Source organism: Symphalangus syndactylus, chromosome 1, assembly GCF_028878055.3.
Source record: "Symphalangus syndactylus isolate Jambi chromosome 1, NHGRI_mSymSyn1-v2.1_pri, whole genome shotgun sequence".
NCBI classification, from domain to species: domain Eukaryota; kingdom Metazoa; phylum Chordata; class Mammalia; order Primates; family Hylobatidae; genus Symphalangus; species Symphalangus syndactylus.
Window position 1 is genome coordinate 149,117,708 of NC_072423.2, and position 25,608 is coordinate 149,143,315.

General features: G+C 39.4%; 2 protein-coding genes across 3 annotated transcripts; one reads left to right on the forward strand and one right to left on the reverse strand.

Moving 5' to 3' along the window:
* Positions 1–2,166: 2,166 nt before the first annotated feature.
* ZNF705D (zinc finger protein 705D) lies at positions 2,167–12,013 on the reverse strand. 2 transcript variants are annotated; one of them, XM_055287898.2, is made up of 6 exons: positions 11,917–12,013; positions 9,565–9,651; positions 7,760–7,886; positions 6,889–6,984; positions 6,275–6,357; positions 2,220–5,216 (listed from the first exon to the last, which is right to left on the reverse strand). In XM_055287898.2, the coding sequence occupies exons 2-6, from the start codon at positions 9,574–9,576 to the stop codon at positions 4,632–4,634; spliced, it is 903 nt and encodes a 300-aa protein (XP_055143873.2). In that variant the 5' UTR covers positions 9,577–9,651; positions 11,917–12,013; the 3' UTR covers positions 2,220–4,631. The 2 variants fall into 2 exon arrangements, with proteins under 2 accessions (XP_055143869.2, XP_055143873.2); XM_055287894.2 differs by lacking the exon at positions 11,917–12,013 and having other exon boundaries at positions 2,167–5,216; positions 9,565–9,671.
* Positions 12,014–19,758: 7,745 nt separating this feature from the next.
* Positions 19,759–24,254, forward strand: DEFB108B (defensin beta 108B). Its single transcript, XM_055288264.2, has 2 exons — positions 19,759–19,816; positions 23,944–24,254. Exons 1-2 carry the CDS (start codon positions 19,759–19,761, stop codon positions 24,105–24,107), a joined length of 222 nt encoding a protein of 73 aa, XP_055144239.1. The 3' UTR covers positions 24,108–24,254.
* Positions 24,255–25,608: the final 1,354 nt, after the last annotated feature.

Genomic DNA, 25,608 nt, shown 5'->3' on the forward strand with positions numbered 1-25,608 from the left:
GAAACACCAGAAGTTAACACAGGAGTCCCCAGGTGTGCACATACCAACCTCCAGATTGTTTTTCTTCTCGTTCTAGATGTTCATCATTGCTTTTTGGGACTCGAAAGAACCCTACACAGCCAAATATTTATGCCTATTATCCACTTACGGAAAATTTATATGTCCCAAGTCCATAGGGTTAGTATTATTATCAGTATTAAAACCATTAGTACTAGTATGATGATCATCATTCCTGTTAATATCCATCAATATTTTTATTACTGCCATCGTTGATATGGATTTTTCATTATTGTGCAGCAATGAATATAGTTTATCCATTCACAAATGGTGTTCAGTTACCAAAGATGACTACAAGGCATATTCTACAGACATAAACACACACAGCTGTCCTGGAGACCCAGCTTTGCCACCAATTGCTCCTTCGTAAGATGAGATCCCCCATACCCACCAGTTTTTCAGGACTCAATCTCAGATGGCTCAGCTAGACCTGGAAAAGTTTCCTATGCCAAAATGTACTTGGAAAAATTTAAAAGTCTCTTCAGAGGCCCAGTAATAGCTTTTGGCAGCTTCTAAGACCAGGGAGGGTTTCTTGGCCATTCAGAGCCATTCAAATATTCTAAGTAAACTCAAGAATCCAGAAACCCCAGTTGCAGTCATGAAATACCAGTGAATGGCCTCTGTGAGTTTCTTCAAGTTTTTCAAAGATGACCGCCTGGGAAGGCTGGCCAGGAAGTCACCCAAGGCCAACCTTCTGCAGGATGTTCTATGTCAGCCAGGGACCCAGTGAATTGCCATTGAACAGAAGGGAGGAACAGAGACAGCATGCCTGAGCTTCTGGAAACATTCTAAGTGCCCTTGCTGGGCCAGAAAAGACTGGTGCTACCATATGAGGCACAGACTTAGCAACCTACCTACTCCAGGAACCACAGAAAGTTTAAAGGTTCCCAGGAAGGGCAGCCATGGCCCTTTAGAGCCATCAGATTTTATTCTAAGTCTACGTGGGAGACAGTGCGTTTAGCTTCATAAAAACACCAGTGGAGGTGCTATCACTTGCCCCAGTATCCAGTCTTTTCTACCTCATCTCAGAGCCAGGCAGCCACTATTTCCCAAAGCTGCTGTGCAATGAAAGGGGAATATTCTAGGCGCCCTCCTGTGCCCACGAAATTCTGTGGCTGCATTGAAAGGCAGGAGTTGTCCTCCGGAATGCTCTTCAGAAATCTGACAACACTGGTCAAGATTAAAGAAGCTCAATTCAACGTCATACAAAACTAACCACAAAAAAAAAAAAATGCATAGTGAGACAAAATGATGAACACACCTGCTAACAATCATGAATGACAATAACAAGAACCATGATGATCTTAGTGATAATGCCACCAACACTGTTAATGGCAATAACAATAAACCTGAGGTAATGAGTGTTAGAGTCCCGATTCACCGATATGAAGGACGGCGCCAATTTCTGGCCTCACAGAAATAAAGGAAAAGTAAACACCTGGAGGAGGAGGTGAACACGGAGCTCCCACCGGCCTCTGGGCGCTTCTTGGTGGAAGGAGACGGACTTGGTCCTGAGCCTGCCCCGGATCCACCCACACCAGAACCCCAGAGTCCCAGTCCCTGGATGGGCTCAGTCCCACCCAGGGCAGACGCCCCGGAGCCCCGGAGCCCGGGTCCTCCAGCCCTGGCTGCCGCCGCTTCTCGCGAAGCCGGGGCCCCCCGCGCCACCTCAGCCTCTCCGGGGCTCTGGGAGTGCAGCGCCGAGGATGCTCCGGGCCCAGCGGGGGTATCCGGCCTCAGGCGGATACTGACGCCCTGAGGGCGCGGAATAGGACGGCCTGCGCAGGGCCCGCCGTCTCAGGCCTTGCAAAAACAGCGGCCTCTCCAATGCCCCTGCCGGAACCTCCCCGGAGGCCCCAGCCCCAAAACCAGGGCGATGGCGCCTCCCCATGGGTAAAGAAAACTCAGGTCCTCCCTGGAGACGCGGCCCGCCGCAGGAGGCAGATCGCGCATGCGCCCTGCATGGCGGGAAAGATGGGTTTCATTGCCCTCTGCCGGCCATGAGGTGGCAGCACAGGACGTTTGGCCTTAGCGGTGGACCTGAGTCTGAATCGCTGAAATTCAGGTGTAGATTATTCAGTAATTTTCTTTTGGAAGATCAAATGGAAATTGAGTACGATATCTTGTGCTTTAATTAAAGACGATGGAAATAAAGAAGCAAATTAAAAAATCAGTATACAAAAGTCGATTGATTCCCTCTATGTGGAGGGAAGACGACCTTGAATAAGAGATGCATTCTGTGTTACACTTTAATAATGGCTGGAGATCTGCCACCATGCATTTGTCAAATCCCGTAGAATTTCACAGCACAAATAGTACATCTTAATGCGGCTCAGGAGTACATATAATGTCAGCCACAGTTTGTGGGTAAATTACATATTTAATTAAATAGATTAAACAATAAATAATGATATGAGCTCTGCCTGGACACAGTCCTTGCCTCTCCAACCAGTTTGCCAAGGGCTTGAATTTCTTGCTCATTATCCTCACACTTGACATAAACCCTGGCTGCAGAGTAAAATCAATCACTTGTGGAGATTTTTTAATATAATGATGTGTCAATTTCAACCATGGAGAAGGCCATTTAGACTTAGTAAGGCCTATCGTATTAAGATTGTGCCTGTTTGGCAAAATTTCAAGTCATCCCACTTGATACTCAGGAAACATTTTCTCTTGAGTTTTAGGTTCAGTACTGAGACTCCTTGATGGACAATACATTTTCCAATTCTGAGGACAAGGCAGAGGAGGCCCCCTCTGTGAGAACTTTCATATTTCTTTGGGAAAAGTACATTGAATCAAATATAGGAAAGGCTTGCAAGGTGGCTGACAGGTTCAGCTGTTTTATCATGCTGGTGTTCTACCTTCTGGAATGCAGTAAAAGGAGCACAGCTGTGTCTGTCTCTGTGTAATAACTCAGGACTTAGCTGAATAAAATGTGGGGTGTCGTGAGATGAACTGCTACCTCCAGTTAGAGAGGCTCCAGGGATGAAATTTCAAGAGCCTTCTGAGGGATAGAAGAGAAGAGCTGCCTTATTCTCTGATCCCAGGTAACTGCTCAGAGACAGAGGCAAGGCCTGGGGACACCCAAATGCATATACTAGGTGTCTTTGATACAGCCTCCGTTTCCCTGCTAAATCTATGCAATGACACCCTGAGAAATCTGGCAAGTGGGGCTGAAGATCCCTGGTTTGTCAACTCGAGGGTTGGATGGAAACGAGTGATTTTAGTGGACATTGCAGTAAAGGGAGGTGAGCTGTGAGGAAAGAGCTGTTGAAGACTGGGGAGACTCAGAAGTTGGGGTAGAACCTCGACCAAGAATCTCAGCCAAGGAGTGCAGATGCAAATCGATTTGTTAGGGCTACATAAATGAAACAAGGACTTCGCCAACATACTAAGTTTTTTGAACAACCGATTGTATTCTTTCAATATTTGTAAGTATTGATCTTTTGGAAAAGTTTAACGAGATTTCTTATATAATTCTGCATTCAATTTATTCCCTGGTCACTTTGCTATTATACATTTACGTGCCACATTTTTATGAATAGACATTTTCTCAAATTTCTGAATTATTTTGCTAAAGTACGTGTTAAGAGTTTTTTCTAGAGGTCCACCTTCTTGACTCATTTTTCTGATAAGAAATCTATCAGGTTTCTCCACAGTGATTTTCAAGTTTGACAGCTCCTTAATGTGAGAAACTTAATGTCAACTAAGAAATGAATTATCACTAAAGAATTTTCTCCTTTCAAGATGCTGCGTTTTGTTCAGTGTGAAATCTCACGTGTGCCACAATTGTTGCTCTATGAAGAAAGGATTTCTCATGATTTTTCATTGCCTAACTTCTCCGGTAAGAAGTAGTTGGTATTCCAAGAGAATTCATTGCGCTTGGAAAGACTTTCCCTTCTTATTTAGCTTATAAAGGATTTCCTCTCTTATTTTCCATTTTAGCAGCATTTTATCACTGGGTTTTCTTGTGAACATCAAGCCTGGTGCTTGGCTGAATGTTTATTCACAGAAAATACAAATAAAGGGTTTATCCAAGTAAAGTTTTCTTATGTTATTTGACAATAAATTGCAAATAAAAACATTTTCACACTGAGTGCAGAGCTAGAGATTCTCTACCTGAAAGTCCCACATGTTTTAAGTTAAAGCTGTTGCTGAAGACTTTTAGTTTATTATGTTGACAGTTTCAGCTCTCTCATGTCATTTATGATCAGATCACTAACAAGTCTTTGGTACATACATGTCATACAATTTCTCTTCCATATGAATTTATTGATGTGGACTGAAGAATAAAGGTAACTGAAGTGTCTTCCATGTTGATTACAGTATTTCTTCAAAATGTGAGTCCTTTGGCATGTTTAGATGCTACAACTACAGCTGAAGTCTCTTCCACATTCCTTACATTCGTCATTCCTAACACCATGTCATCTAAAGTCAGAATATGTTCTGAAGACGTTTATAATTTTCTCTCCAGCACGAATTTTCTGATGCTATTTAAGATTAGTACATTGACTGAAGGCTTTCCCACTTAAATGGCATTCATATGGCTTTTCTCCAGTGCGTGTTCTCTCATATCATCTAAGGTCGGAAGATAGACTGAAGGCCTTCCCACATAGAAGACAAGCATGTGGTTTCTCTCCAGTGTGAATTCTTTTGTTTCCTCTAAAGCCAGAGCTTTGACTAAAGGCTTTCCCACTTTTATCACATTCATAACACTTTCTTCCAAGGTGAGTTCTCTCATGTCTTCGAAGGTTAAAGGATTGAATAAAGGCTTTCCCACATTGATGACACTTATACGGTCTCTCTCCCGTGTGAGTTTTCACATGTCTTCTAAGGTGAGAACACTGAGTGAAGGCTTTCCCACATAGATGACATGCATATGGCCTCTCTCCAGTGTGAATCATCTTGTGCCGTCTAAGGTGAAAGCCATTAGTATAGGCCTTTTCACATAGATTACATTGATATGATTTACCTTTAGTATGAACTTGTTTATGTGGTTTAGGGGACAACTGATTACTAAGGGATTTTCCACACTGTTTGCTGACGTAGAGTTTGTTTCCACTATGAGTTAACAAATACTGAGTTATTGTGGAACTGTGAGTGCAATCTTCTCCGGAATCATTACATTCAAAAGGATCCTCCAGAATGAGAGAGTTCTCCTTTGGGGACAAAGATTAAAAGCTCTTAATGGTTTACCCACATACATCTATACATTCCTTTCTATACCTTTGAATCCTAGACCAACCCTTCAGTGGCAGATCCCAGTTGAAATCTTTCCAATGTTACTTGTGTGAAAGGAAATTAAATTTTGGGACCCCAAACTCATTTAACCAAAGGGAAAAATCAAGCTGGGAACTGGGTCACACAAACCTGCCTCCCGCTTCTGGTTCCTAAATAATATGGCAACAAGATGAAAAGCTACGCCCCTCCCCCATATTTTGCCCACAAAGAAATTCCTCATGAGCTGTTAAAATTACACCATGGCAATGCAAACTGATAGCTTGTCTTTACAGGTCAAGTCATCCCCAGTTCACCAGACACAAATGCATATCTGATTGTTTCCCTGCACCATTTTGCCTATGTTGTCTTATGTAAAATGCAGCTTTCCTGCATTATTCCTCTGCTTCATTTGTTTATGTCATCTTATGTAAAAAAATCCAAATTCACTGAGCCAGAAAAATACATGAATGATTGTTTTTTCTACCCACCTTTCACATGAAAATTGTGTACTTCTCAATATCCCACCCTTTCCCCCTTAAATTTGGAGCCTTCAAAATCATCTTTGGAAAAAGGCATACACCTGTCCCCTGGGTGCGTGTCCTTAACTTCGGCAAATAAATCTCCTAAAATGATTGAGACTTGTCTCGTCATTTTTCTCGATTGACATTTGCATACACATTATCTCCTGCAGACACAGATATGTTCTCTTCTGTAAGATCCCAACTGCAGAGTTATTGCATTAATTGTGATGACATCAATATCTTTCAATGTCTGGGCATGAGCAATGTATATACACTTGTTCTGTTTTAGAGATCTCATGTTATGGTTTAGAACACAGGTCAATTTATTCACTAAATTCAAAGTATCCAATTTTTTTTTGCTTAGAAAGCACTTAATGCCAGCCTAATTATACTCAGGTGATTGTGCTTCATTACTAACTTAATCCATTACCATGTCCTTAATTTAGATGACTGATGTACCCAGCAATAAAACTTACCATTGTCATACTGGTAGGTGCGTCTTTTCTGATGATAGGATGCATGGATATCATGTGTTTTTTCTTAAGCGCACTTTCCATGTCTGAAATAACGGAAAAATAAATTGTTACATTGGTATTGTGGTAATAAAATTGTTTGAAAAGCCCCAAAGCCCATTTACTTTTTTTCAAAAACTCACACTTAGATGTGGCAACTGTGTCAAATGAAGAAACTACTTAAATAGAAGAAATAGATTGTACAGTGTCAGCGATTAGAAAAGATTTTTAAAATTAAGATGTGAAAGGAGTTAAAACGGAGATGAAATATCAGGCAGGTAAATAGAGGGATAGTCTTCACAGGGGTATCAGGAAAAGAGTCAGCAAGTGAAAGTTTAACCCCAACATGTACATGAATTATCCTTTTCCCAAAAGTAAAAGAAAAGTCAAGAGGACACAAGAGTAGCATCTGACACATGAACAAAAGGATAATAGCATCTAAGGAATTCTGCTCCAGTAGCCTAACCTACATTTTAGAAATTATCACTCATTTAATAAAACCACTAATTAATATTCATCTGATATTTTTCATTGACAAAGCACCTCCTCCTATTAGAGCACAGGACCCTGTTGCTTACCTGGATTCTGGCCTTGAAGAAATTCTCTTCCTTCCCGCCACAGCTCTTTTCCTTGCTCCAGCTGCAAAATTATATAGGATTTGCTTATCTGGTACCCTGTTAGTGGAAAGAATACATGTGTTTTGAGTTCACCGTCAATAAATGTGCATTATCACCAAGTGTAAGGCAGGCTATCATGGAAGAATATAAACAGTGAAGGTCAGTTCAGGCCACAAGACCTAGAACACAGAAAACTCCCCAAGATTTTTCTGACCCAACGTGAGACTAGAAAATAAATCCAAACCAAAGGTCCATCAGGAAAAGGAAATTCAAAACAGTCAGGACCTATGAATGCTGAGTCCATGCCTAAGTTCCAAGACACAATGCACAATATACAGTCTTTTCAGAAAGAGAGTAATTAAATCTCTGCACTGTGTGTTTATTATTATTCTCATGCAGAACAAAAAAATATTCTATTTACAAAAATAATTGGTGTTCTATACGGGAAAGATATTGCTATTGTTTTCACTAATTGGTCTCAGCCTAAGCATAGACTAAAGCAGAAGAGTTATTTAGAAAATATTTAATTTAATACATCAAAAATATTCACTAAGTTCCCAGGTCTGTTCTGAGTATTAGAGACTGAGTACCAAAGAAACCATGAAATTCTTGTCAAGATTACATTCTAATTGAGTGACAAACTAAATAAAATACAATAAAAAGAAAGATATTTCTTTCAGATAGATTTCGACAGTTCAAACTTTTTTCAGATGAGATCTGTGAGAGAATCAGAGAAGAGATTAGAGTGAGATATGCGGAAGCTGTTCTAACACTTATTGAATGAATGAGTGAATGTGTGTCTACATATGTACGTGAATGTTGAGGGACTCACCGAGGGACACCAAGTGACTGATATTTTCCAGCATCACATCTCTGTACAGCTTTCTCTTGGATGTGTCCATCATGGCCCACTCTTCCTGAGTGAAGTCAATAGCTACATCTTCAAAAGTCACTTTCTTCTGAAACATCACAGACATTTTAGTTTAGACAGACAAATCCCTTTCAATGTCCGGAAGAGGAAGGCTGAGATGTCATAGCTAGGAGCTGGGTATGCAGAATACTCAGTGTTTTGGGTTCCAGCCAGTTCATTCTCAGTATCTGCCTTTTAGATTCACTCACAGAGACATACCGACTCTGAATCCATTAAACTTTATAATAAAGAAATATCGCATGAGGTGTGGCATAATATAACCCAGATATTTTTCAGTAATGTGTTAATCACCTCTACATAACTGATTATAAAATTTTCACTTGAACATTCTTAAATAAGATGAAATTTACCATGAATTTCAAGTAAATTACAGACTTGTCACAAGGCAAATAACCATGATTTACTACTTTTTAAATATGACGGTGATGAAATAAATTATTTCTCTAGATGAATCACAGGTTTCTCACCAATCAAATGGTTAAAAGACCTATTATGTGTTTTGAATAATCTAATGAACTAATAAAAAACGTGTTTCCTATCTAGCAAATATTTATTAAATATGTCATTGCTCTCTTATTCATTAAAAAGTTAGAAAGCAATGAACCAGACTCCAGCATTCCTCAGAACTGAACAAGCTTTATGCAGAATATAGGATTCAATTCATACATATAGTCTCTCTGATGTTATATAATTCAGGTGTTCATGACAAGGCTTAAAGACAGTCTAGCAGCACAAGACAAGACTGCTGAGGCTGCTATACTGAGGAAGTCTTAGTCTGATGATTCCTGTGATATGAAGCCTCCTGTTCTCAACTTTCTCTCAGCAATCCAAACATGTTATCATTGTTTCTCTTTTAAATTTACCTTGTCACCTTGCTTGTTCAAGGATTAAAAAAGCCTCTTTATTGTTTTTTTCTAACCAGCCGTTATAAAGCATTTCCACAGAACCCTAAATTGCACTCTATCTACTATATTCCTTCTTCTGAGTTTGCAACCATAATTAAATAATTATATTTTTTATATGTTACTTTCAGTTACCAGAAGGTAAAAAGGTTAATTACCAAAAGGTAAAATGAATGAAGATAAGAATAATAATGACTTCTTTAGTTGTCCTTTCGCAAAGTTTTTAAAAGCTCAAATATATTTTATCAAACTCTTGTTTTCCCTCAACACTGCACAGCTCTTGCCCAAGTTCTATCACACTGGATTTATTGAACTCAGTTGCTAGAACATCAGACTCATTGTCGGGCTGTGATGTTCTGTTCTTCACTCATCTCCGTCACCTGCATTCATCACAATCCTAAGTCTATTTCAGCCAACAGTACTGTTAATGGGTCAATTATTTCCCTATGAGATTATAGGATGGATAGAAGAAAAAGAAATATACAAATGAAACCTCTCATATCTTTTTAGTAAATAGCTTTAATAGGGGCAGGAATAAAGTAGTGTAGTATTAGAAATTATATTGATAATTTAGGAGTCTTTGACACATGATACCCAACTTAGAGTCCTGAGAAAACTTAACTGGAGGCCAGATACCTGAAAGCCTCCTGATTGCATTTGGAACACCCAGGCTGGGTGGATTTTGCATTGTAAAAACAAACAAAAAAAAGAATAAAAATGAAACACCCATGCAAATTGGAGAAAACTGCCCATTTGCCGGCAATATGGGCATAATTTCAGTAGAAAGAGGCATCCCCTACTCACTAGTGAATGCATCCTCAAGAACTCAGTTTCTCTGTCTTCCTCTGGATTTCCACTTGCAGACACTGCAGGCACTAAGAAAAGCTGAGGCTGGAGAAAGAACATGAGAGACACCAGTTTTGTGCACAATTTTCAGATCAACATGCGATGAAAAGCCAGACTTTCACTGAAGTGTGACATCACCTGCACCACAGCCTAACCAACAGACACAAACGTGCAGAGGCCTCACCTCTTTTCCCATGGTCAAAATTAGGAAGCCTATGACTATGGTTGCTAATAAAGAAGGAACACAGATATCTTGTGAATGAGAACATCAAAAGCACTGAGTTTTGTATGTTATTTGGCACAGGTCCAGATATTCAATTCCCTCCCTGATTTTAAAACACAGGGATCCCTGACTCCATCCATATGTGGAATATGATTTCCACCTATAGATAAACACTGTGGGATTTCTCAGATTTTATTATCCTAGCTTTATGCCCTAGCAATGTTCCTCCAACACCCATCACAGCCCTCTGAATCCTTACTCCACTTTTACTTTCTCTCAACTCTGACTTTTGTATTTCCCCTTGGAACTTGGAAATCAATCAAGTAAGACTCTGTTTTAGGGTCGAGGGCAGTGGCTCACACCTGTAATCCCAGCACTTTGGGAAGCCAAGGCGGGCAGATCACCTGAGGTCAAGGGTTCGAGACTAGCCTGGCCAGCATGGTGAAACCACATCTCTACTAAAAATACAAAAATTAGCTGGGCATGGTGGTGCTTGCCTGTAATCCCAGCTATGCAGGAGGCTGAAGCAGGAGAATCGCTTGAACCCGGGAGGCAGAGATTATAGTGAGCCGAGATCCCACCACTGCACTCCAGCGAGGGTGACAGAGCGAGACTCTGTCTCAAAAAAAAAAAATCTGTTTTAGGATGGGGATAATCAATTCAGGGATTTATTTCACTTAGAGGGTCAACACTCCCAGCCTGCTAATCTAGCCCTTAAAATCTCCTGCATCAGAAATTAGCAGGAGTACCCTGGGTCATGGTGTTTCTGTCCTTTGTATACAGTCACAATCCTCTAGTATGCTCAGACAATACAAAATGACTTAGGGGTAGGAGAAATTTAGCAGCTCAATCTGATGTTTTACTAACGTGGTATCTAAATTTCTTGCAATCATGCTTTATATTAGTCTTTGTTAGTTGCAATATCTCTGATTATCATCATACATATTTGCTGAGAAATACCGATGTTCATGTATATATTCATACATAGATATGTAGGTATATAGGTGCATATGTTTATATGAATGTATGTGTTTCAGACAGGGGGAAACATGCATGTATTATTTCCCTGCTAAAAATATAAAAATAATTAAATATATTTTATGTACAAATGATAATTATGTGTCATAAACAAAAAATTTACTGACCCATTTGTACCTGAAGTCCAGGAAAATAAAAAGGGTAACTTTGTATTAATTGCGACATTGTGCTTACAGATGTACATATATTTCCTTATTTAACCCTCATAATAACCCTGCTGATTATAGTTTATTTACCAATTTAATAAATGATCAACAGAGTTTGAAAAATATGACAAAATTACAAAATTAGAAAATGACCCAGTGATACTTTCAATTATATTCTGCCTGTCGCTGCCTCTTCTTGCTTTTTGACAAAATTACTCCCCTAACCAAGGTTCTCTATGATTCTGGGGACTCCAGCATTTAGACCCCAGTTCCCAGACGTCACCGTGTCTATTTTTACTGCCACATTTAATGCACATTTACGGACTTCAAGAAGCACTTTTCAATATCAACTTTTTTCTTATTCCTTGGACTATTTTCTACATCTGTTCATCAAGACTCCAGTAACATCTGACTCCACCTGCCTGTCCCTTCCATGAATGTACCTGACAGTACATGTATTATGCAGTCTATAATTCAAGCAGAACAGATATTCTTTCAAAAAAATAAGATATTAGAGAATGTCTACAAAGCTTCAGCGAAATCAGATGTAACCCTTAATATTATTACCATGTAAATTCTTCCTCGAATATCAAAATAAGATTTGGGCTTTAGAGAATATTTGTGTGTAATTATAACCCAAACATGAACTAAAAGTAATTTAACTGGTCATATACAGACTGTGCCATGGACAAAAAAGGACAAATAATATAAGAAAGTTAAAGCATACTTATTTCATAAAGGACTCTTGTGTGGAATCTATAAAAACTATTTCAAGATATAGAGATTAAATACATTTCAAAACACATATATACACAAGCAGTCTTTAGGAGAAACTTTTAGAAACTTATGGGTCTAAAATTTTCATTAATTCATGGAAAAAAAATGTATTGACAAACATCTCACCAGAGCAGGAATAACAACTTATGCATTTGGTGACTTCAAGATGAGAGCCTGCACAGCTTAGTGTCTCCCTCCAGAGGTCTCTTTTTTTTTTTTTTTTTTTTTGGCGGAGTTTCGCTCTGTTGCCCAGGCTGGAGTGCAATGGCGCGATCTCGGCCCACCGCAACCTCCACCTCCCGAGTTCAAGCAATTCTCCAGTCTCAGGCTCCTGAGTAGCTGGGATGACAGGCATGCGCCATCGTGCTCGGCTATTTTTGTATTTTTAGTACAGACGGGGTTTCTCCATTTTGGTCGCACTGATCTGGAACTCCTGACCTCAGGTGATCCGCCCGCATGACCTCAGGTGATCCGCCCGCCTCCGCCTCTCAAAGTGTTGGGATTACAGGCGTGAGCCACCGTGCCCAGCCCAGATCTCTTCAAAAGTCATGAGGAAGGAGCCATTCTGCATCCTCAATATTACCTTAATATTTTAAGGGCACCCGTAACAATTAAGAGGCCGACTTGTGACTTCCTAGCCCTTTCACGGCTATTTAGACACACCTTAGTGAAGTATTAGGAATGCAGTATTAGGTCTCAAGTTCCTGAACAACAAAACCATGTTCTGCAACAGATCTTCAGTAGAAATAGCCGATGTCTACATTCTTTTGCCTGTCCTTTCCCTTCTTTTTAATTCAGAACTGCAGTCTCGAAAAGTGCTATAATTTAGTAGATTCTCTCAATTCTCAACACCAGTGCTATACAATGTTGAGTGACATCTCAGGTGCTAGGGAAACAGCAGCTGACATTCTAGCAATGCACAAATAGAAAAGCAAAGATCACCACAGAGTAAAAGAGAATAGATTTTTTTAAAGTATGAAACCAAAACGAATATATATCAGATTACACTATAAATGGAAAATCCTATCATCTTGACAGGATTGCAAGCCTCTCATGGCTTCCAACATGCAATATATTCAAAGCAGTTCAGGAATGGTGAAAGTGGAATGGAATTTAAAATTATTCTAAGGTTTTATGTGTGAAAGCACCATGCCCTGAAACAAAATATTTATTTTTAAAGTGCATAATGAACACTGCATACAAAGCTTGTGTAACATGAGAGAGGAAAAATCCCACATTTTAAAAAAAGGAATATGCAACATATTTACATACAGTAAAATTAAATTAAATTAAAATACAGCAATGGAAGAATCTAACATCTCAAAATAAAGGGAGAAATCTATTTTAAATAAACTTGGCACAATTTTTAACGTTATGAAAAATAATAATACCTGAATATAGTATGTAAAAGTACCAATACAATAAAGCTAAAACAATATCCATGGAAAAATTATTTGCCGTACATTATTTTAAAAAATAATCTAAGTACTTACCTCAATAAGGTAAATGAATGAAATTTAAAAATTGCCTGAGAAAATCTATGAAAGGAAATGAATATAGAGAAGCAGAATATAATTTAATCACACAAATAGAATTTAAAAATAAGTGGTAGCCAACATGCCCAACACGATTTTCTGTGATGAAAGAAATTCAATGCCGTAGCTACCACACATATGTAGTTACAGAATTTCTAGTTTGGCCACGAATTGGGCTATTACCACCAAGGATATGCCATTTAGTTATTTAATTATAATTAATTTACCGTTTATAGTCACATGTGACTAGTAGTTACTATATTGGCCAATGCAAATCTAGAATCTTGGAGGAGGCAGTTAAAATAGTGAGATGCGGCCAAAACAAACATGGAAAAGGCACACAAATAGTGAACACAGAATATGAGAATGTGAAGTAACAATTCACATAATAAAATTTAATAATGATCTGCTGCCTTGATGGGACAAATGTCTAACGATATACAAGGCTTGTCTTGTTACAGGTAAAAGAGCATGAGCAGGACAGGAGAGGGCTCTTCCCCTACCCACCAGAAATGTCACCTGATGGCCTGTCAATTATCACATTGCCTCTCTAAAAATGATAATTAGGCAGCACCATAGAGAGGCCATTTCCTGACGGTCTACACCTTTTAACATCAAAAATGTTAATTAAATGCAGACCCTGGGAAGAAGCAACTTCTTGGGCATGCATGTTAAGAGACAAAAATAGCAAAGTATAATCTTCCGGGGGCACACTCCACCGGAAAAGGAAAGAAAGTCACAGATGGACATGGATATAACTCCCTAAACACACCGTGCATGCTCAATTCCAAAGGGTAATGAAAGCACTGTGCATGCCGGAAACTCTCCCTAAAGGAAGAATCATGGGAAAGAGGCAAACCCATCCCAGGATCAAGGTTAAAGGCCCTTCTCTTTTCTCTTGGACCTTCAGGCATCTGCTTGGGTCTCTTGCAAGACAATTTTCCTTTCCTTCCTGTTCTAAAGCCTTTTTAAATAAACCTCCACTCCTGCTCTGAAACTTACCTCAGTCTCTTTTTCCGCTGTATGCTCCTCAGTCGAATTCTTTCTTCTGAGGAGGCAAGGACTGAAGTTGCTTATGGACCCATGAAGATATGCTGCCAGTAACTGGAATCTCTTCTTCTGGTAACAGTATCATTGTAAGGGAATGAGGCCTGTTCACATCTCAGTGCTTGGAGAACTCACCAGAAATAAAAAGTTGGAGGATGCAGTGAACTTACCTACCTTCCAAGGCAAGTCTCACAAGCAAGCAGCAAGACTCCCTTTCCCCAAGCTCTTAAACTCTTCAGATGCTCCTTCTCTGGGAAAATGCATCCTCTGATTGGCTTCCCTTTATATATGAAAAACAAATTAATAAACCTAATCACCACTACGTTCCAAGAGACATGCCCTGATTGCACAGACACTGAACCTAATCAAAACGTCATTCTGGAGACACGCCCTGTTCAATTTGATTGGATTTTTGAGACAACTACTGAAAACCCTCACATAAAGTTGGAAACCAAAGAGTTAAGGCTATTTTAAAGGAAAAATAGAAAGATTCATTCCTTTTTTTAATTCATAAGTACTTTTGAGTGTATTATATGTACTAGAAAGCATTCGCAGTCAAGGGATACAGCAAGAAACCAGACAAACTAGGGTCTTATGGAGACTCTATATTCTAAAATTCTTTGGAGGTAAACTGGACTTGAAAAGAAATGGAAGGTGAATAGATATAAAAAGTTTCAATGTTCATGAGGATGTAAAATAATAAAATATATTGCAGAAATGAAGCCAGGAAGTATTAAGGGTCATGTAGTACTTGTAAGACCACTGGTATTGTCTGAAATTCAAGCACGCTGCAGAAATTTGGGTAACTAAAAGGAAAGCAGATGCTAATAGAAGACAATGAAGAAAGGGCCTCAAAGACATTTCAGAGACCTTGGCTGGTGGCAGCCCCTCCCTTCAAAGGCCTGGAGGCCTAGGAGGGAAGAATAGTTTTGTGGGCTGAGCCTAGGGCTAACACCACCACGGGCAAGTGCAGGACAGTGCTCACAGTATTCTAGGTCTCAGCCCCTCCAGCTCCAGCCATGGCTAAAAGGGCCCTAGACACAGTTTGGGCCACTGCTTCAGAGGCTGCAAGCCATAAGCCTTGGCAATTTCCATGGGGTTTTAAACCTGCAGGTGCACAAAGTACAGGAGTACACTGCTGATAAACACATACCTGAGACTGGGCAATTTACAAAAGAAAGAGGTTTAATTGGACTTACAGTTCCACATGGTTGCGGGGAGGCAGAAGGCGAAAGGCATATCTTATATCACAGCAGGCAAGTGAGAGAATGACAGCCAAGCAAAACTGGTTTCCCCTTATCAAACCATCAGAACTCGTAAGACTTATTCACTGCCATGAGAACAGTATGGGAGAAACTGCCCCCCATGATTCAGTTATTGCCACTGGATCCCCCCACAACATGTGGGAATTATGGGAGTACAATTTGAGGTGAGATTTGGGTGGGGACACAGAGCCAAGCCGTATCAGAAGCCTTTGCCTGGATTTCAAAAGATGTATGGAAAAGCCTGTATGTCCAGTAGAAGTCTGCTGGGGTGGAAACTTCATGGTGAATGTCTACTACAGCAGTGCAGAGGGAAAACGTGGGATTGGAGCCCCCACAGAGTCCCCACTGGGGCACTGCCTAGTGGAGCTGTGAGAAGACAGTCACCATCCTCCAGACCCTAGAATGGTAGATCCACGGACAGCTTGCACCCTGAGTCTGGAAAAGCTGCAGGCACTCAACACTAGCCCTTGACAGTAGCCATGGAGACTGACCCTAGTATCCAAAAGAAAATAAATTGTTCTACCATAAAGACATGTGCACTCATATATTTATTATAGCATTATTTGCAATAGCAAAGACATGGAATCAACCTAGATGCCCATCAATGTTAGATTGGATAGAGAAAATACAGTATATGTACACCATGGAATACTATGCAACCATAAAAAAATTATGTCCTTTGCACCAACATAGATGCAGCTGGAGGCCATTATTCTAAAATAATGCAGGAAGAGAAAACCAAATACCATATGTTCTTAGTTATAAGTGAGAACAAAGCATTTGTTACACATGGACGTAAAGATCGGAACAACAGATACTGGGGACTACTAGAGGGGGAAGGGAAGGTGGGGACAAAGGCCTGAAAAACTATCTGTTGGGTACTATGTTTTCTACTTGGGTTACAAGATCATTCATTCTCCAAGCCTCAGCATCACACAACGTGCCAATGTAAAAACCTGCACATGCATCCCCTGAATCTAAAATAAAAGTTGAAACTTTTTTTTAAATGGGCAAAGATCTGGCTAACATGGTGAAATCCTGTCTCCACTAAAAAAAAAAAAAAAAAAAAAAAAAAATTAGCTGGGCGCAGTGGCGGGCGCCTGTAGTCCCAGTTAGTCGGGAGGCTGAGGCAGTAGAATGGCGTGAATCCGGGAAGCGGAGCTTGCAGTGAGCCGAGATCGCGCCACTGCACTCCAGCCTGGGTGACAGAGCAAGACTCCAACTCAAAAAAAAAAAAAAAAAAAAAAAGAGCAAAGATCTGAATAGACATTTCCCAGAAGAAGAGATACAAATGGCCAACAAATATATGAAAAAATTCTTACCATCTCTAATCATCAGGGGGATGCAAATAAAAACAACCATGAAATATCACCTGATACCTCTTGGAATAGCTATGATCAAAAAGATGTATAACAAGTATTAGTGAGGATGTGGAGAAAAAGATAACCCTTGTATACTTGTGGTGGAAATACAAATTACTATGTCCATTTCAGATAATAGTATGAAGGTTTCTCAAAAGTTTTTAAAATAAAACTGCCTGCTGATGAGGCTGTTGAGATATAGGAACAGTTTTACACTGTTGGTGGGAATATAAGTTAGTTCAACCATTGTGGAAGACAGTATGGTGATTCCTCAAAGACCTACTACCAGAAATACCACTTGACCCAGCAATCCCATTACTGGGTATATACCCAAAGGGATACAAATCATTCTATTATAAAGATACATGCATACATATGTTCATTGTAGCACCATTTACAATAGCAAAGACATGGAATCAACCCAAATGTCCATCAGTGACAGACTGGATAAAGAAAATGTGGTACATATACACCATGGAATACTATGCAGCCATAAAAAGGAATGAGATCATGTCCTTTGCAGGAACATGGATGGAGATGGAAGCCATTATCCTCAGCAAACTAAACCAGGAACAGAAAACCAAACACTGCATGTTCTCACTTACAAGTGGGAGTAGAACAATGCGAAAACATGGATACTGGGAGGGGAACAACACACACTGGGGCCTGTTGGGAGGCAGGTGGAGGGAGAGTATCAGGATAAATGGCTAATACATATATGCAATGGAATATTATTCAGTGTTACATAATGATGAAACCCTGTCATTTGTGACAACATGGATGGACTTGGAGGGCATTATGTTATATGAAATAGGCCAATCACAGAGTGACAATTACTGTATGATTTTACTTGTATTTGAAATCTAAAATAGACAAACTCACAAAAGGAGAGAGTAGAATGGTGGTTGCCAGGGGAAATGGGTAGATGGGGAAATGGGTAGATGTGGTTACAGCACAAAGTTTCAGGTATACCACATAAGTAAGTTCAGGAGGTCTCGTTTACAGAATAGTGCTTATAGCTAAGAATACTGTATTGCATACTTAAAATTTGCTAAAAGGGTAGATTTTGTGTTCTTACCAAAATTTCTTACCAAAAATAATAATGATAATAATGGGGGGGGGGACTTTGGGAGGTGAAGGATATGTTTATAATCTTGATGGTCGCGATGTGTTCATAGTGTATATTTATCCCCAAACTCACTGAGATGTACACCTTAAATATGTACCGCTTCTTAAATGTAATCATAGCTCAACAAAGTGGATTAAAAAAAAACAAGAGGGGGTTGGTTAAAAAATTTAAAAGGATGGGTAGATGTTCCCTTGTTTTTCTCTCTTGGCTTTTTTCTTTCCTGCTACCTGGAATTCAAAACTGATAGGTGGGGATTTAGCAGCCAAACTAGAGCTTCTTCTAAAGTATAACAGAGCAGAGAGCTGGAAGGGGCCTGTGTTCCTAATGAATTTGGCAAGTATCTGTACTAGCCATGGTAGGTGTAACTATAGATTTAAGTGAGGGAGAAATAAACTTCTGCCTTGTTTAAGCCACTTTGTTCAGACATTAATTTTATACACATATAGAGAACATATGCTCCTTTATGAGTAGGAAAAATGTTTATGCCATATGGTCCATGATGGCTGTTCAACAATGTAGGATGAGGCTGATTATGATGACAATGGTGACAAATAGCATTAAATAATAAGTAATGAAGAAAAGTGGCCTAATAGTTGTGTATCGTTACTTTATTTAAAGTTTCTGCTGCTAATATCATTCAATGTACTTGTATGCTCGTGGGAGATTTATTAGATGTAGACTAAGAAAGTTTACATTATTTAATGAAAAATACTTGATCAATTTTAAAACACAATAAAAATATCAAGAGATGGAACTAAGCATCCGTATTGCAAAGCAACCCTCCCAGTTGATTTTCTGCATAGTAATGATTGAGAATCCCCTGATGCAGATCCAACAGATCTCAACCTTTATAGGTGCTATCAAGGAAGCATCTAAGGAAGACAATTTTCCTGACTCTATCCATACCTCCAGTTAGTAATAGATCTAGAGATCTAGAACCCAAATCCAGACCTCCTGCTTCCATGTGCAGTGGCCTTTCACTGTTCAGTTTTGTTCCACCTGGTGAAGAGGATTTGAGAATAAATAGCCACAGGATTCAACTCCCTCCTCAGCTCTGAGGAATATAGCCTTCTCCTAGCAAGCAAGAAGCTCATACAGTAGTGGATGAGGCAAATATACACTCACTAACCTAACATACAAGGCAGTAAGCACTGTAACATAAACAAAGCACTTTGGAGTTTCAGACCAGGAGCAAGTCGGGTGATTAATTCTCAGCAGGGCTAGTAAAGTCTGGGAAGTGTTCATTAACAAATGTCTGGTCATTAACGAAACCAACTGGTTTCTCAACACAGTCTAATTTATTGTAACAATATAAATGGTTGTTTGTTCATAAACTTTCATCTTTTGCCAAAATGTTTGTAGCTTATGTTCCCATTTAACAAGGTTTTCTGGCCAAAACTGTGCACCCACATCATTCTAATGAACTGGCTGTATAGTAAAAAAAGGACTCTCAGTCCTCCCATAAAAGCAATTTTCCATGCATAGAACACCTGTATCTATGAATATCCCTAACGAGGTACAGAAAGGCTCTTATTATCCAAACAGAGATGTTCCACTGGCGCTAGAGAGCCACAGACGGAAGTTTTCTGTGCCTCCTGTAAATGAAGCCAAACTTTCTTCTTTCTTCAGCCATGAGGATTGCTGTCCCCCTCTTCACCATTTTCTTCTTTATGAGCCAAGTTCTACCAGGTAACAAAATAAACTTGGTAAGAGTAGAGTGCCTAACACCTTACAGGGATTCAGTACTCAAAGAGAAATTACCATCACCTATGACCAGAAAAGGGGGTCTCATAGGAAATCAGGGAGACACATTGGCTGAGAGGCCTGCAGCCATCTACTTCATTAATTCTCCATTGCAACTCAGTTAAATGAAGTCAATGCTGTTTCAAATCTTTGAAACCTTCTTATTCCATCTCTAAATTAGGCAAGTTGACTAGCAGTTACTAGACCTCAAAAATTAAAAATCAGGCATTATTCTACTAAATCTTGGTCTCCAAAGCTCCTGTAGTTTCTTTCAGCAAAATTTAGTTATCCTAAGACACTGGCATAAGAGCTATGCCAAAGCTGTGGTAGGCTCAGACAGAAGGGATTGGTGGAAGAAGTCTCTTTGAAAATATTACTATAATCTAAGAAATCTTTAACCTACTGCTCCCCAGTACTGTTGGTCCCTGGGGCTTGACTTTTCCCCTTAAGGCTCTATCTCCAATCCTGGCTTTCCCTTTTCCTTCTCAGCATCTAGTCTTGTAATGTAGAATTTAAACACGGGGACCAGGGAGGACCCCACACCAGAGCATAGCCTACTGCATTCAGCATGTGAACATTAATCACAGGTGTAACGCCCCTTGCACAGACATGCTTTGGAGAAGTATGTATAGGACTTCTTGGATTTGCCCAAGGTGGTTACCAGACACCCAAAGTAGATCCGAAAATTTTCTGGAACTCCTGAACATGTGTATTCAAGGATGAATATGCAACTTAATGCCTCTATTTTTGCTATTTTATACTGGAAAAAACTAAGGCCCTAGAAACTGAAGTGCTTTTCCTAACAGTGGGGTAAATGTCAGAGTCAATGCTTTGTTTTAATATCCTGGCTTTCCCTATACATCCCACCCTAGAGTTCTGTAGTGCTGTTCCTTTGTGTGACTTTCTAAAGCCTGATAAAAGGTGATACCATATCCAATTATATTAACTCGGTAGCACACGACATCGGGGACTGACTTATAAGATTATTATCCTTGTGGCATTACTGAAGTCCTGTCTCACTAGTACTTGTTAAAGAGTCACCCTGGATAAATACATGGGTTTGATTTTTTTTAATCAGTTAAAAATATTTTAAAATATGTGTCTTACATCTACAACCCCAGAAAATCAATGCTTTTAATCAACGTTTTAAAATTCCAAATTTGGATAAACAAATTTTTTTTTTGTTTTCACTGTCATTCAATCAAAACAGAAGAAACTAATTGGATAGAACAGCACAGGCAGAAGCATTACTTACAGTCAAAAATGGGATGCAACAAGACTGGAGAAGAAAACACAGGATGGTGCTAAAGAATGCAGCCTAATGAAAGGTGGCATCTCCTCTGGATGTCCTTAGGTAGACATTGAAGCAGAACTGCAAACTTTTTGTAGAAGGCTAGAGAGGAGAGGAGGACACAGAGAAGGCAAGAACGGCAAACAAAATGAGGCTCAGAATACCAAGCCTTAGTGCAGTCCCTATCATCTGCCTCACTTGATCACTGGGTGATCCTGGGCAAGTTTCTTCCTTTCCATCAGCTTATTTCCTCATCTTTAAGGTAAGTGACTAGACAAGACAGCCTATGATGTTCACTGTAACTCTAGCTTTTGTTCCTAAAGCAAATAGCTGGAAAAGACATTGTGTCCACGATATGCAATACACAAGGTTTACAAACAAAGAACAAATAAAACAAAAGATTTTTAAAATCCCTAATGTTACTTGAATTCTTGCAAATGAACAAGGGTACATCATAATTTTACAAAGCCCTTTGTAATTTCAATTTTTAAAATAATTTCAACCTTTATTTTAGATTCAGGGAGTTCACGTGCAGATTTGTTACATGGGTATATTGTGTGATACTGAGGTTTGGGGTATGAATAACTCTGTCACGCAGGTACGGTGTACCCAAAGTGTAGCTTTTCAGACTTTAATCCCTCTCCCTCCCCTCCTGGTAATACCCAATCTCTCTTGTTCCCATTTTTATGTCCATGTGCACCCATTGCTCAGCTCCTACTTATAACTGAGAATATGTGGTATTTGGCTTTCTGTTCCTGAGCTAATTTGCTTAGAATGAAGTCCTCCAGCTGCATCCATGTTGCTGAAAAGGACACAATTTTGTTCTTTTTAGGGCTGCATAGTATTCCATGACATATATGTACTACATTTTCTTTATTCAATCCATTGTTGATGAACACCTAGTACATACTTTGCTACTGTGAATACCACTGGGATGAACATAGAAATTTATGTCTTTTTACAAGACTGATTTATTTTCCTTTGGGTATGTACCCAGTAATGAGATTACTGGGTCAAATGGTAGTTCTGTATTAAGTTTTTTGAAAAGTAGTTTGAAAGTATAATGCTCAATAGAGTCAGGTATAGTAAAATAGTAGATATGATTCAAAGACCTGCGAACTGAGGGTAACAACAAATTTCCATACAAACATATTACATGATAGAAAATAGCTGTATTTTAATCAATTATTCCACAATCATTTACTGAATAGCTATTATAAGCAAATACTTGAATCAGATTCTGGAATATACATACAGAGGAGAATAAGATACGATTCCTGCCCTCGAGAAATTCATTTTCAAGAACTGAGGTCAGATGGGAAAACACCACCCATAGTAGAATGCAAGAAGTACTACAACAGAGGGATGTTCAAGAGTGATTTATCACATGTCACAAGACAGGTCAGTGGTTCATCCTCTACAATATACTAATCTCTTATGACTCTTCCAGCTGCAAAGGGCCAATTTTAGCCCAAGGCCAGTGGGCTGTATATACATAGTAGCTGACTGCTTACAGATAAAAGAAAGAGATGGAAAGCTCAGGGAACAAAAAACTCAGATTTCAGCTTGTTTCTACCAAGTGGTCAACGTTTAGAATTATCATTGTCTTCAAAAGAGCATGACCTTTATTTCCCAACATGCATTATAGATATAAATATGATGTTGCATATATTTGGTCTTCACATCAATCCACTAATTGCCTTGTGACCATTGAAAAGTTAAATGGAATCTAATGCATTTGGATTTCAGTTCAATTAAATAGGCATTTGTTGAATGTTTATTAAAATTGCTGCACTGATTGAAAGCTATTCTAGAATTGGCTTTTGTGTTCCAGAATAGAAAAAAAAAGTGCTGGTTTTTATACCTCTCTTATTGCCAAGAAGTTGTCACGGAAAAGGTGCTCTGTGTTACATACAAAGACTGCTCAGAATTAAAACACTTTTCAAACTAAACACCTCAATGTGTGTGGCCTATCCCCAGAGCAGTGATATCTTAGGACATAAATGAAGTACTATTCAATGTTTTCAACAAGTATAGTTTTTGAGCCTCTAAGAAGACCTTGAATGTTTCACTCTTAATATATGCAATGGTTTCTAGAGAAAAATTGCAACCTCAAAGACCAGTGCCAGAGATATAAGTAGTGAGGGAAGTCCCAGGGTGTAACAAGTACTGACACAGATATGTTTGTATATTAAACACATAGGAATATTATTCCCTTCCACAGGAAAAATATCCTCTCTAACAATTAAAGTATATTATCTTTTAGGTCTATATTTCAGTTCTACTTTTGAAAGGTACATCTATTATAACCTATCATATAGAGCGTGTATGTGTGTGTGTGTGTGTGTGTAGAAATAAAAAGAATGAGCCAAAAGAGATTTTCTTCTCTTTCACTCCAGGAAAATCCATAGTACAAGACATTATATTTTTTTAAAAGGCTGAAATCTCCCATCAGTGTTAGAAGATAATAAGGAAGAAATAAACTGAAACGTGCACGCTCTAGAACTTGTAAAGGGGAGTGAGCTACTCACCTCCAGCCTTTTGTCATGTAGGTGTACCCAATATTGTCAGATTTTTCAAGAACACCAAAAAATCCAAATTTTTGTGTGACAGCGGATTTTTAAGTGTTTAAGAAATCAAATAACACACACACGCACACACACACACACACACACAAATCCACACAAGATTATTTTCAGGTCCTGCCCCCTACGTCCATGTAATTCAATACAAAGTAAACAAAGACTGATGAATGGTTAAAATAACCCTCTTCTGCATGTAGCCAGGGGCAAATTCAAGGAGATCTGTGAACGTCCAAATGGCTCCTGTCGGGACTTTTGCCTCGAAACAGAAATCCATGTTGGGAGATGTTTAAACAGCCGACCCTGCTGCCTGCCTCTGGGGCATCAACCAAGAATCGAGAGCACTACACCCAAAAAGGACTGAAGCCTGTTGTTTTCCAGAGGTTTTATGTTCTCTTTTCCTCTCTCCCTTTCCCTGTCTCCCTGTCTCCCTTTTCCTCTCTCCATTTTTCTCACCGGGATTTTTATTGAATCCTCAAAAAAGAATAAAACAAAACCAACCAGCACAAAACCTCTTTTAAAAGTTTATATTACTGTCTGGGTGCGGTGACTCATGCCTGTAATCCTAGCACTTTCGGAGGCCAAGGTGGGTGGATCATGAGGTCAGGAGATCAAGACCATTCTGGCCAACATGGTGAAACCCTGTCTCTTAAAAATACAAAAACTTAGCCAGGCATGGTGGCAGCCACCTGTAATCCCAGCTACTCAAGAGGCTGAAGCAGGAGAATCGCTTGAACTCATGAGATGGAGGCTGCAGTGAGCTGAGATCCCGACACTGCACTCCAGCCTGGGCGACAGAGCAAGACTCTGTCTCAAAAAAAAAAAAAAGAAAGAAGAAATAAAGAAAGAAAGAAAGAAAGAAAGAAGGAAGGAAGGAAGGAAGGAAGGAAGGAAGGAAGGAAGGAAGGAAGGAGAAACAAAGAAAGAAAGAAAGAAAGAAAGAAAGAAAGAAAGAAAGAAAGAAAGAAAGAAAGTAAGTTTATATTACATGTTATGACTTGATTACTGTTTGGTTTCCAGTATCCTTCTATCCCATCTAGATGAGGGCTTAGTTGAAAATGACCTACAGCTGGGTAGGGGAATTTTCACCATATCTATTGCTTTTGTCTAGCACTGTAACCCTTCACCCTGCATATGGGAAGACTACTCCCCTTTTTTACTGGGAAAATGCACCATCCTATTCCATGCAGCCTTGCAGGGGTCTGTCTCTCCCTGATAAATGTGAAGCACATGGGAAAATTGCACAATCACGTCAACTAGACTTCACCAGAAATCTAAATTATAAAAAGAGGTGCACTCAGATTAAAGGCAATTTCTTCAGCACCCTTTTCAAAGGCAATTCCCTGGGTCTGTACATGTATGCCTGGCTGAGATTCAGGGAATTCCTTTAGTTCCCAACTTTCACTGAGCATAATCATTCAGCATTTTCTTCCATCTTTTAAAACACTGCATTGGCTTCCTATGGCTGCTATCACAAATTACAACAAACTTAGTGGCTTGAAGCAACACAAATGCATTATCTGACAGTTCTATAGGCTGCAGGTTTCAGTTGGATCTCAGTGGGCCAACATCAAGGAGTCAGCAGGGCTGAGCTTTCTTCTGGAAGCTCTGCAGTTTTCTTCCTGCACCTTTATCCCAGCAATGGCAGGTTACTCCTGTGCACCATAGCTTCCTTCGTCCATTTTCAAAGCCAGCAACGGAGGGTTGAGTCCTCACATTCCATCATACTGAATTCATCTTCTCCGCACTCTTCCATTTTTTAGCACTCATGATTACATTGGGCCCACCTGGATAATCTAAGATAATCTCCCTATTTTAAGGTCAGCTGATTAACAGCCTTAATTTCACATGAAACCTCAATTCCC